At 28.7% G+C, this 11,604-nt stretch overlaps 6 protein-coding genes across 6 annotated transcripts; all 6 read right to left on the bottom strand.

The window, feature by feature from the left end:
- Window positions 1-1,546: 1,546 nt before the first annotated feature.
- LOC109129284 (defensin-like protein 44) lies at window positions 1,547-2,100 on the bottom strand. The gene is made up of 2 exons (XM_019237115.2): window positions 1,961-2,100; window positions 1,547-1,823 (listed from the first exon to the last, which is right to left on the bottom strand). The coding sequence occupies exons 1-2, from the start codon at window positions 2,043-2,045 to the stop codon at window positions 1,663-1,665; spliced, it is 246 nt and encodes an 81-aa protein (XP_019092660.1). The 5' UTR covers window positions 2,046-2,100; the 3' UTR covers window positions 1,547-1,662.
- Window positions 2,101-3,267: 1,167 nt separating this feature from the next.
- LOC109129282 (defensin-like protein 44) lies at window positions 3,268-3,803 on the bottom strand. Its single transcript, XM_019237113.2, has 2 exons — window positions 3,664-3,803; window positions 3,268-3,536 (listed from the first exon to the last, which is right to left on the bottom strand). The coding sequence occupies exons 1-2, from the start codon at window positions 3,746-3,748 to the stop codon at window positions 3,376-3,378; spliced, it is 246 nt and encodes an 81-aa protein (XP_019092658.2). The 5' UTR covers window positions 3,749-3,803; the 3' UTR covers window positions 3,268-3,375.
- A 1,161-nt stretch (window positions 3,804-4,964) lies between these two features.
- LOC147926195 (defensin-like protein 44) lies at window positions 4,965-5,455 on the bottom strand. Its single transcript, XM_087486830.1, has 2 exons — window positions 5,371-5,455; window positions 4,965-5,233 (listed from the first exon to the last, which is right to left on the bottom strand). The coding sequence occupies exons 1-2, from the start codon at window positions 5,453-5,455 to the stop codon at window positions 5,073-5,075; spliced, it is 246 nt and encodes an 81-aa protein (XP_087342956.1). The 3' UTR covers window positions 4,965-5,072.
- Window positions 5,456-6,684: 1,229 nt separating this feature from the next.
- On the bottom strand, window positions 6,685-7,231 carry LOC109129288 (defensin-like protein 43). Its single transcript, XM_019237119.2, has 2 exons — window positions 7,095-7,231; window positions 6,685-6,957 (listed from the first exon to the last, which is right to left on the bottom strand). The coding sequence occupies exons 1-2, from the start codon at window positions 7,180-7,182 to the stop codon at window positions 6,797-6,799; spliced, it is 249 nt and encodes an 82-aa protein (XP_019092664.1). The 5' UTR covers window positions 7,183-7,231; the 3' UTR covers window positions 6,685-6,796.
- Window positions 7,232-8,599: 1,368 nt separating this feature from the next.
- LOC109129270 (defensin-like protein 43) lies at window positions 8,600-9,191 on the bottom strand. Its single transcript, XM_019237098.2, has 2 exons — window positions 8,980-9,191; window positions 8,600-8,829 (listed from the first exon to the last, which is right to left on the bottom strand). Exons 1-2 carry the CDS (start codon window positions 9,062-9,064, stop codon window positions 8,669-8,671), a joined length of 246 nt encoding a protein of 81 aa, XP_019092643.1. The 5' UTR covers window positions 9,065-9,191; the 3' UTR covers window positions 8,600-8,668.
- A 1,331-nt stretch (window positions 9,192-10,522) lies between these two features.
- LOC109129269 (defensin-like protein 43) lies at window positions 10,523-11,114 on the bottom strand. The gene is made up of 2 exons (XM_019237097.2): window positions 10,903-11,114; window positions 10,523-10,752 (listed from the first exon to the last, which is right to left on the bottom strand). Exons 1-2 carry the CDS (start codon window positions 10,985-10,987, stop codon window positions 10,592-10,594), a joined length of 246 nt encoding a protein of 81 aa, XP_019092642.1. The 5' UTR covers window positions 10,988-11,114; the 3' UTR covers window positions 10,523-10,591.
- Window positions 11,115-11,604: the final 490 nt, after the last annotated feature.

Here is an 11,604-nt window from a genome sequence, read left to right as displayed (position 1 = left end):
CATAGCATTTACGAACAAAAAAAACCTTGTATAGATCAATTAACTCTATTAGAATCGAGCATACATTTATATACATTGCCACACTCTTAATTTACTCTAATTAAACCTAATCATATCGAAACCACATAACTGCAAATAATTAATTGCTTTTGTGACAGTGAGATTATTGTGTAATTGTTTTTATGTCTCATTCCCACTATTGTTAGAGTATTTCTTTTTAAAATATATATGTATTTGTGCATAGTGATAGTTGGATATATTGATATAGAGTGTATATTTGGTAATTTTGATTAGAAAGACAGAAAATAAAAAATTATATTATACTTTTATTGTATTTGTGGTTCATCATGGCAAAAAAACAAAACAAACATATTATCAATGCTAACTGCAAAGATTAATATTGGTTTCTATGATCACATGGTGCAACAACATTTATTTTTGAAAATATCAGAAGTAGCACATTGTCCGAATGAGAACCCAGCCTTCTTAGAGTCTACCATTGATGCATCTTTCATAAATACAAATAATATATTTTTTAACATTGATGGCTCTTCTCCATATACTAAACAATATTTTTTCTGACTAGATGATATTTTTATTTTTATGACTATTTTTACATACAAATCATTTTTTTTCCTTTTTAAGTTGTTTAAAAACCAAGGTTAACATTTTTTTAAAAAGAATAAGGTTGACCGAAACATAGAATAAAATCATATACTAACTTTATCGAATTATCTGAGAATCATATAAAGTTCTAGAAAATATTTAGAACTCCATTTTGAGCAATTTCATTGTAAAATAGTAATTTCCACCACATCCATGCATTTGATGAATTTGTTTGGTGAAGTTCTCCAAGTTTTAAACTGGTTTTTACTTTTTAAACCACCCTCCTAAAGATAATTTGTTAAGAATCGTTTATAAAATGTTTTCAAACAATCTGACCATCCAAATCGAGTATACCGCCCACATTAATGGACAATGGCTCCGCTACGTTGACCATCCGAATCGAGCATACACACACATCGATGGCTCATCTCTCCTTACTAGCTAGCACTAATTAAACTAAACATGACATGTATTTTAACTACACCATATGCCTTCTTCTTTAGGCGATTTGAAAACTTTTATATGAATGTGAACATCATCATGTTGGATATATAAAAGTATGCATCAGAGTTTGAATGTTAATTAACCAAAAGCCAATTGCTTCATATATTACAGTATAAGCAGATTCTCTTAATTACTTCCTACATAGCATTTACGAACAAGAAAAACCTTGTATAGATCAATCAACTCTATTAGAATCGAGCATACATTTATATACATTGCCATACTCTTAATTTACTCTAATTAAACCCTAATCATATCGAAACCACATAGCTGCAGATAATTAATTGCTTTTGTGACAGTTATTATTGTGTAGTTGTTTTTATGTCTCATTCCCACTATTGTTAGAGTATTTCTTTTTAAAATATATATGTATTTGTGCATAGTGATAGTTGGATATATTGATATAGAGTGTATATTTGGTAATTTTGATTAGAAAGACAGAAAATAAAAAATTATATTATACTTTTATTGTATTTGTGGTTCATCATGGCAAAAAAACAAAACAAACATATTATCAATGCTAACTGCAAAGATTAATATTGGTTTCTATGATCACATGGTGCAACAACATTTATTTTTGAAAATATCAGAAGTAGCACATTGTCCGGATGAGAACCCAGCCTTCTTACAGTCTACCTTACATTTACCATTTCCGTACGTCGCTGAACAAGTAGTCGGACACATATTATCGATTCTTCCTGTTGGTTTGATATCTGCATGTCCACAAAGTCACCACACATGCATGAATATCATATACAATCATATACAGATTATAGATATGTCAATGTTCTTAGATTTGAGATGATGAAACTTATATTTGTCAAAAACTACATAGAAATAAAAATGTTACCTGAAGCCAAGACATTGTAACTCGACAAAGAAGTTACCAATACTATCAAAAGTAAAAAGGTCACTGAAGTCTTTATGATGCCCATTTTCTTGCTTGTAGTATACTGTATATATCAAGTTATCAACTATAATGTAGTATAATATTAGACAAATCTGTTCTGTGATTTCTTAGATTGTAAGTGCAAGCTCTATTTATAGGGCATTTAGGTTTTTGTGGTTCAAAAAAAAAGTTTACGATTCTTCTTTTGTTACCATTGATGCATCTTTCATAAATACTAATAATATATTTCTTAACATTGATGGCTCTTCCGCATATACTAAACAATATTTTTTCTGACTAGATGATATTTTTATTTTTATGACTATTTTTACATACAAAACTTTTTTTCCTTTTTAAGTTGTTTAAAAACCAAGGTTAACATTTTTTAAAAAAGAATAAGGTTGACCGGTACATAGAATAAAATAATATACTAACTTTATCGAATTATCTGAGAATCATATAAAGGTCTAGAAAATATTTAGAACTCCATTTTGAGCAATTTCATTGTAAAATAGTAATTTCCACCACATCCATGCATTTGATGAATTTGTTTGGTGAAGTTCTCCAAGTTTTAAACTGGTTTTTACTTTTTAAACCACCCTCCTAAAGATAATTTATTCAGAATCGTTTATAAAATGTTTTCAAACAATCTGACCATCCAAATCGAGTATACCGCACACATCAATGGACAATGGCTCCGCTACGTTGACCATCCGAATTGAGCATACACACACATCGATGGCTCATCTCTTCTTACTAGCTAGCACTAATTAAACTAAACATGTCATGTATTTTAACTACACCATATGCCTTCTTCTTTAGGCGATTTGAAAACTTTTATATGAATGTGAACATCATCATGTTGGATATATAAAAGTATGCATCAGAGTTTGAATGTTAATTAACCATAAGCCAATTGCTTCATATATTACAGTATAAGCAGATTCTCTTAATTACGTCCTCCATAGCATTTACGAACAAGAAAAACTTTGTATAGATCAATCAACTCTATTAGAATCGAGCACATATTTATATACATTGCCACACTCTTAATTTACTCTAATTAAACCCTAATCATATCGAAACTACATAGCTGCAGAAAATTAATTGCTTTTGTGACAGTTATTATTGTGTAGTTGTTTTTATGTCTCATTCCCACTATTGTTAGAGTATTTCTTTTTAAAATATATATGTATTTGTGCATAGTGATAGTTGGATATATTGATATAGAGTGTATATTTGGTAATTTTGATTAGAAAGATAGAAAATAAAAAAATTATACTATACTTTTATTGTATTTGTGGTTCATCATGGCAAAAAAACAAAACAAACATATTATCAATGCTAACTGCAAAGATTAATATTGGTTTCTATGATCACATGGTGCAACAACATTTATTTTTGAAAATATCAGAAGTAGCACATTGTCCGGATGAGAACCCAGCCTTCTTACAGTCTACCTTACATTTACCATTTCCGTACGTTGCTGAACAAGTAGTCCGACACATATTATCGATTCTTCCTGTTGGTTTGATATCTGCATGTCCACAAAGTCACCACACATGCATGAATATCATATACAGATTATAGATATGTCAATGTTCTTAGATTTGAGATGATGAAACATATATTTGTCAAAAACTGCATAGAAATAAAAATGTTACCTGAAGCCAAGACATTGTAACTCGACAAAGAAGTTGCCAATACTATCAAAAGTAAAAAGGTCACTGAAGTCTTTGTGATGCCCATTTTCTTGCTTGTAGTATACTGTATATATCAAGTTATCAACTATAATGTAGTATAATATTAGAAAAATCTGTTCTGTGATTTCTTAGATTGTAAGTGCAAGCTCTATTTATAGGGCATTTAGGTTTTTGTGGTTCAAAAAAAAAGTTTACGATTCTTCTTTTGTTACCATTGATGCATATTTCATAAATACTAATAATATATTTCTTAACATTTATGGCTCTTCCGCATATACTAAATAATATTTTTTTCTGACTAGATGATATTTTTATTTTTATGACTATTTTTACATACAAAACTTTTTTTCCTTTTTAAGTTGTTTAAAAACCAAGGTTAACATTTAAAAAAAAAACAAGGTTGACCGGAACATAGAATAAAATCATATACTAACTTTATCGAATTATCTAAGAATCATATACAGGTCTAGAAAATATTTAGAACTCCATTTTAAGCAATTTCATTGTAAAATAGTAATTTCCACCGCATCCATGCATTTGATGAATTTGTTTGGTGAAGTTCTCCAAGTTTTAAACTGGTTTTTACTTTTTAAACCGCCCTCCTAAAGATAATTTGTTCAGAATCGTTTACAAAATGTTTTCAAACAATCTGACCATCCAAATCGAGCCGCACACATCAATGGACAATGGCTCAGCTACGTTGACCATCCGAATCGAGCATACACACACATCGATGGCTCATCTCTCCTTACTAGCTAGCACTAATTAAACTAAACATGTCATGTATTTTAACTACACCATATGCCTTCTTCTTTAGGCGATTTGAAAACTTTATATGAATGTGAACATCATCATGTTGGATATATAAAAGTATGCATCAGAGTTTGAATGTTAATTAACCATAAGCCAATTGCTTCATATATTACAGTATAAGCAGATTCTCTTAATTACTTCCTCCATAGCATTTACGAATAAGAAAAACCTTGTATAGATCAATCAACTCTATTAGAATCGAGCATACATTTATATACATTGCCACACTCTTAATTTACTCTAATTAAACCCTAATCATATCGAAACCACATAGCTGCAGATAATTAATTGCTTTTGTGATATTGATTATTGTGTAGTTGTTTTTATGTCTCATTCCCACTATTGTTAGAGTATTTCTTTTTAAAATATATATGTATTTGTGCATAGTGATAGTTGGATATATTGATATAGAGTGTATACTTGGTACTTTTGATTAGAAAGACAGAAAATAAAAAAATTATATTATACTTTTATTGTATTTGTGGTTCATCATGGCAAAAAAACAAAACAAACATATTATCAATGCTAACTGCAAAGATTAATATTGGTTTCTATGATCACATGGTGCAACAACATTTATTTTTGAAAATATCAGAAGTAGCACATTGTCCGGATGAGAATCCAGCCTTCTTACAGTCTACCTTACATTTACCATTTCCGTACGTTGCTGAACAAGTAGTCGGACACATATTATCGATTCTTCCTGTTGGTTTGATATCTGCATGTCCACAAAGTCACCACACATGCATGAATATCATATACAATCATATACAGATTATAGATATGTCAATGTTCTTAGCTTTGAGATGATGAAACTTATATTTGTCAAAAACTGCATAGAAATAAAAATGTTACCTGAAGCCAAGATATTGTAACTCGACAAAGAAGTTGCCAATACTATCAAAAGTAAAAAGGTCACTGAAGTCTTTGTGATGCCCATTTTCTTGCTTGTAGTATACTGTATATATCAAGTTATCAACTATAATGTAGTATAATATTAGAAAAATCTGTTCGTGATTTCTTAGATTGTAAGTGCAAGCTCTATTTATAGGGTAATTAGGTTTTTGTGGTTCAAAAAAAAAGTTTACGATTCTTCTTTTGTTACCATTGATGCATCTTTCATAAATACTAATAATATATTTCTTAATATTGATGGCTCTTCCGCATATACTAAACAATATTTTTTCTGACTCGATGATATTTTTATTTTTATGACTATTTTTACATACAAATCATTTTTTTTTCCTTTTTAAGTTGTTTAAAAACCAAGGTTAACATTTTTTAAAAAAAAAATAAGGTTGACCGGAACATAGAATAAAATCATATACTAACTTTATCGAATTATCTGAGAATCATATACAGGTCTAGAAAATAATTAGAACCCTATTTTGAGCATTTTCATTGTAAAATAGTAATTTCCACCGCATCCATGCATTTGATGAATTTGTTTGGTGAAGTTCTTCAAGTTTTAAACTGGTTTTTACTTTTTAAACCACCCTCATAAAGATAATTTGTTTAGAATCATTTACAAAATGTTTTCAAACAATCTGACCATCCAAATCGAGTATACCGCACACATCAATGGACAATGGCTCAGCTACTTTGACCATCCGAATCGAGCATACACACACAACGATGGCTCATTTCCCCTTACTAGCTAGCACTAATTAAACTAAACATGTTATGTATTTTAACTACACCAAATGCCTTCTTCTTTAGGCGATTTGAAAACTTTTATATGAATGTGAACATCATTATGTTGGATATATAAAAGTATGCATCAGAGTTGGAATGTTAATTAACCATAACCATAAGCCATTTGCTTCATAAATTACAGTATAAATAGATTCTCTTAATTACTTCCTCCATAGCATTTACGAACAAGAAAAACCTTGTATAGATCAATCAACTCTATTAGAATCGAGCATATACATTTATATACATTGCCACACTTTTAATTTACTCTAATTAAACCCTAATCATATCGAAACCACATAGCTGCAAATAATTAATTTCTTTTGTGACAATGATTATTGTGTAATTGTTTTTAAGTCTCAGTTCCACTATGGTTAGAGTATTTCTTCTTAAAATATATATGTACTTGTGATGGTGATAGTTGGATATACTGATATAGAGTGTATACTTGGTACTTTTGATTAGAAAGATATATGATATGATAATTATAATATATTTTTATTGCATTTGTGGTTCATGGCAAATCGAAAAACAACCAAAAAAACACATATCAATGCTAATTGCAAAGACAAATATCAGTTTTTTATCACTTGTTGCAACAACATTTGTTTACGAAAGGACCAGAAGTAGCACATTGTCCGGATGCGAACCCAGCCTTCCTACAGTCTGCCCCACATTTACCATTTCCGTACGTTGGTGAACAAGTAGTCTTGCACAGATCATCGATTCTCCCTGTTGGTTTGATCTCTGCATATCCACAAAGTCACCACACATGCATGAATATCATATACAATCATATATAGATTTATAGATATATCAATGCTTTTGCTTTCAAATGATGAAACCTATGTTAGCAAACAACAATATATAGATAAAAATGTTACCTGAAGCAAAGACATTGTAACTCGACAAAGAAGCTGCCAATAATACTATCAAAAGTAAAAAAGTCACTGAAGTCTTTGTGGTGCCCATTTTTTTGCTTGTAGTATATATATTTAGTTATCAACTATAAAGTAGTATAAATATTGGACAAATCTGTTATGTGATTTTCTAGATTGTAAGTGCAAACTCTATTTATAGAGCATTTAGGTTTTTGTGGTTCAAAAAAAAATTTACAATTCTTATTTGTTACCATTTATGCATCTTTTATATATGCTAATAATATATTTTTGACTAAAAATTATTTCTTAACATTGGTGGCTTTTCCACATATACTAAACAATATTTTTCGTGACTAAACGATATTTTTATTTTTATGACTATTTTTACATACATAACTTCTTTTATTCATTTGTTTAAAAACCAAGGTTGACCTTTAACAAAAAAAAAAGGTTGACTGGATACTAAAATAAAATCATATACTAACTTTGTCGAATTATCTGAATATCATATACAAGTCTAGAGAATATTTTGAACTCCATTTTAAACCTTTGCATTAAAAAGTAGAAATTTTCACCGCGTATGAATTTATTCATCAAGTTTTATTAGACCGGTTTTTACTTTTTAAACCAACCTCCTAAAGATCCCTTTTGTTCATAATAGTTTACAAAATGTTTTCAAACAACTCTCCACTACGTTGACCATCCGAATCGAACATACCACACATCAATAGACAATGGCTCAAGTACGTTGACCATCCGAATTGAGAGCATACACACACATCAATGATTCATCACTCCTTACTAGCACTAATTAAAGTAAACATGTCATGAATTTTTAACTACACCGTATGCCTTCTTCTTTAGACGATTACAAAACTTTTATATAAATGTATACATCATTATGTTGGATATATAAAAGTAAGCATCAGAGTTGAGTGTTGATTAACCATAATAACCATAAGCCAATTGCTTCATATTTTACATATAGAGCAGATTCTCTTACTTCCTCCATAGCATTTACAAACAAGAAAAATCTTGTATAAATCAATCAACTATGTTAGAATCAAGCATATATATATATATATATATATATATATATTGCCACACTCTTAATTTACTCTAATTAAACCCTAATCATATCGAAACTACACAGCTGCAAATAATTACAGTATAACCTCTATAAATTAATACTCGGTAAATTAATAATCTCTATAAATTAATAAATTTCTCCGGTCCCAAATTGGGACTAGTGTAATTTTGGATACTATTCGATAATATAATAAAATAATATTTTTTTTAAAACTCCTTTGTAAATTTATGGTCCCATCAATAATATAAATTAATAATTATATAAAATTATCTAAATATATGTATATATCTACACCTTAATTTTTATTGGAGTTTATTTTTAATATTTTTACTATATAAAAATCTTTGAGTGCTAATCGACTTGTGCATAGTGTATAATAAGAGAGTATACTACTACATTCGTTTGATTGCGAAAAATATAATAATAAATTTTATTTAATTTATGAAAAATGTAAAAAACATATAATCCAAGGCAAGATTAGTGTCTATCACTTGTTGCAACAACATTTGTTTCTGAAACGAGAAGAAGTAACACATCGTCCTGATGAGAATCCGACTTTTCTACAATCCGCGTCACATTTACCGTTTCCGTATGTTGTCGAACAAATATTCTTACATTGATCACGAATTCTCCCTGTAGGTTTGATCTCTGCATGTATGTCCACAATATTACCCCACATGAATATCTTATATATATGCATATTTATATTATTTATATGTACACTCATGCATATCAATGTTCTTGCTTTCAAATGATGAAACATGATTAGAAATTAACAACATAGCAATAAAAACTTACTTGAAGCTAAGATGTTGTAATTGGACATAGAAGTTGTCAATGTTATCAAAAGTAAAAAAGTCACGAAAGTCTTTGTGACGCCCATTTTGTCTTTGCTCGTTGTATCAAAGTTCCAATTATTAAATAAAATATGTTCGGTGATTTGCTAAATCTTAAATATAAGTTCTATTTATAGAACCAACATTTAGGTTTTTGTGATTGTGAAAAAGAGGTTTAAGATTTTTTTTTTTCTTTTTTACTATTGATGGATCTTCTATATTTATATATATATTTTTTGAGTAAAAAAATAATAAAATATTTTACTTAACATTATTGGATCCTATACTATATTTGTGTTATTTTAGTTAATATATATATATATATATATATATTTTTTTTTTTTTGTTGGCAACATATATTGGTGGCTTGTAAAACACTTTATAATTTAGAATAATTATAATTATTTGTTATAATTAGATCAATTATACAACTTGATCTAACACAACTGTTACTAATTAAAAATTGTTGACAAAAAAAAAGTTACTAATTAACACAACCTTCCTCTGGGCATATGGGTAACCCACTCGAGTTCGGGTAAATGGATTTAGAAAAACAGAACCCATTAGGTAATTTTCACCGCGTATGAATTTATTCATCAAGTTTTATTAGACCGGTTTTTACTTTTTAAACCAACCTCCTAAAGATCCCTTTTGTTCATAATAGTTTACAAAATGTTTTCAAACAACTCTCCACTACGTTGACCATCCGAATCGAACATACCACACATCAATAGACAATGGCTCAAGTACGTTGACCATCCGAATTGAGAGCATACACACACATCAATGATTCATCACTCCTTACTAGCACTAATTAAAGTAAACATGTCATGAATTTTTAACTACACCGTATGCCTTCTTCTTTAGACGATTACAAAACTTTTATATAAATGTATACATCATTATGTTGGATATATAAAATTAAGCATCAGAGTTGAGTGTTGATTAACCATAATAACCATAAGCCAATTGCTTCATATTTTACATATAGAGCAGATTCTCTTACTTCCTCCATAGCATTTACAAACAAGAAAAATCTTGTATAAATCAATCAACTATGTTAGAATCAAGCATATATATATATATATATATATATTGCCACACTCTTAATTTACTCTAATTAAACCCTAATCATATCGAAACTACACAGCTGCAAATAATTACAGTATAACCTCTATAAATTAATACTCGGTAAATTAATAATCTCTATAAATTAATAAATTTCTCCGGTCCCAAATTGGGACTAGTGTAATTTTGGATACTATTCGATAATATAATAAAATAATATTTTTTTAAAAACTCCTTTGTAAATTTATGGTCCCATCAATAATATAAATTAATAATTATATAAAATTATCTAAATATATGTATATATCTACACCTTAATTTTTATTGGAGTTTATTTTTAATATTTTTACTATATAAAAATCTTTGAGTGCTAATCGACTTGTGCATAGTGTATAATAAGAGAGTATACTACTACATTCGTTTGATTGCGAAAAATATAATAATAAATTTTATTTAATTTATGAAAAATGTAAAAAACATATAATCCAAGGCAAGATTAGTGTCTATCACTTGTTGCAACAACATTTGTTTCTGAAACGAGAAGAAGTAACACATCGTCCTGATGAGAATCCGACTTTTCTACAATCCGCGTCACATTTACCGTTTCCGTATGTTGTCGAACAAATATTCTTACATTGATCACGAATTCTCCCTGTAGGTTTGATCTCTGCATGTATGTCCACAATATTACCCCACATGAATATCTTATATATATGCATATTTATATTATTTATATGTACACTCATGCATATCAATGTTCTTGCTTTCAAATGATGAAACATGATTAGAAATTAACAACATAGCAATAAAAACTTACTTGAAGCTAAGATGTTGTAATTGGACATAGAAGTTGTCAATGTTATCAAAAGTAAAAAAGTCACGAAAGTCTTTGTGACGCCCATTTTGTCTTTGCTCGTTGTATCAAAGTTCCAATTATTAAATAAAATATGTTCGGTGATTTGCTAAATCTTAAATATAAGTTCTATTTATAGAACCAACATTTAGGTTTTTGTGATTGTGAAAAAGAGGTTTAAGATTTTTTTTTTCTTTTTTACTATTGATGGATCTTCTATATTTATATATATATTTTTTGAGTAAAAAAATAATAAAATATTTTACTTAACATTATTGGATCCTATACTATATTTGTGTTATTTTAGTTAATATATATATATATATATATATATTTTTTTTTTGTTGGCAACATATATTGGTGGCTTGTAAAACACTTTATAATTTAGAATAATTATAATTATTTGTTATAATTAGATCAATTATACAACTTGATCTAACACAACTGTTACTAATTAAAAATTGTTGACAAAAAAAAAGTTACTAATTAACACAACCTTCCTCTGGGCATATGGGTAACCCACTCGAGTTCGGGTAAATGGATTTAGAAAAACAGAACCCATTAGGTAATTTTAGAAGTTCGGTTTAGGTACTATCGGGTTCGGATCGGTTTGGATTATAAATTTTGGAATCCAATTACTACCCAAACTACCGGATACCCGAAAAA

The sequence above is a fragment of the Camelina sativa genome, chromosome 15, assembly GCF_030686135.1.
Source record: "Camelina sativa cultivar CO46 ecotype springtype chromosome 15, ASM3068613v1".
Taxonomy (NCBI): domain Eukaryota; kingdom Viridiplantae; phylum Streptophyta; class Magnoliopsida; order Brassicales; family Brassicaceae; genus Camelina; species Camelina sativa.
Note: the sequence above shows the minus strand (reverse complement) of the source record. Positions and strands in the feature narration are given on the sequence as shown.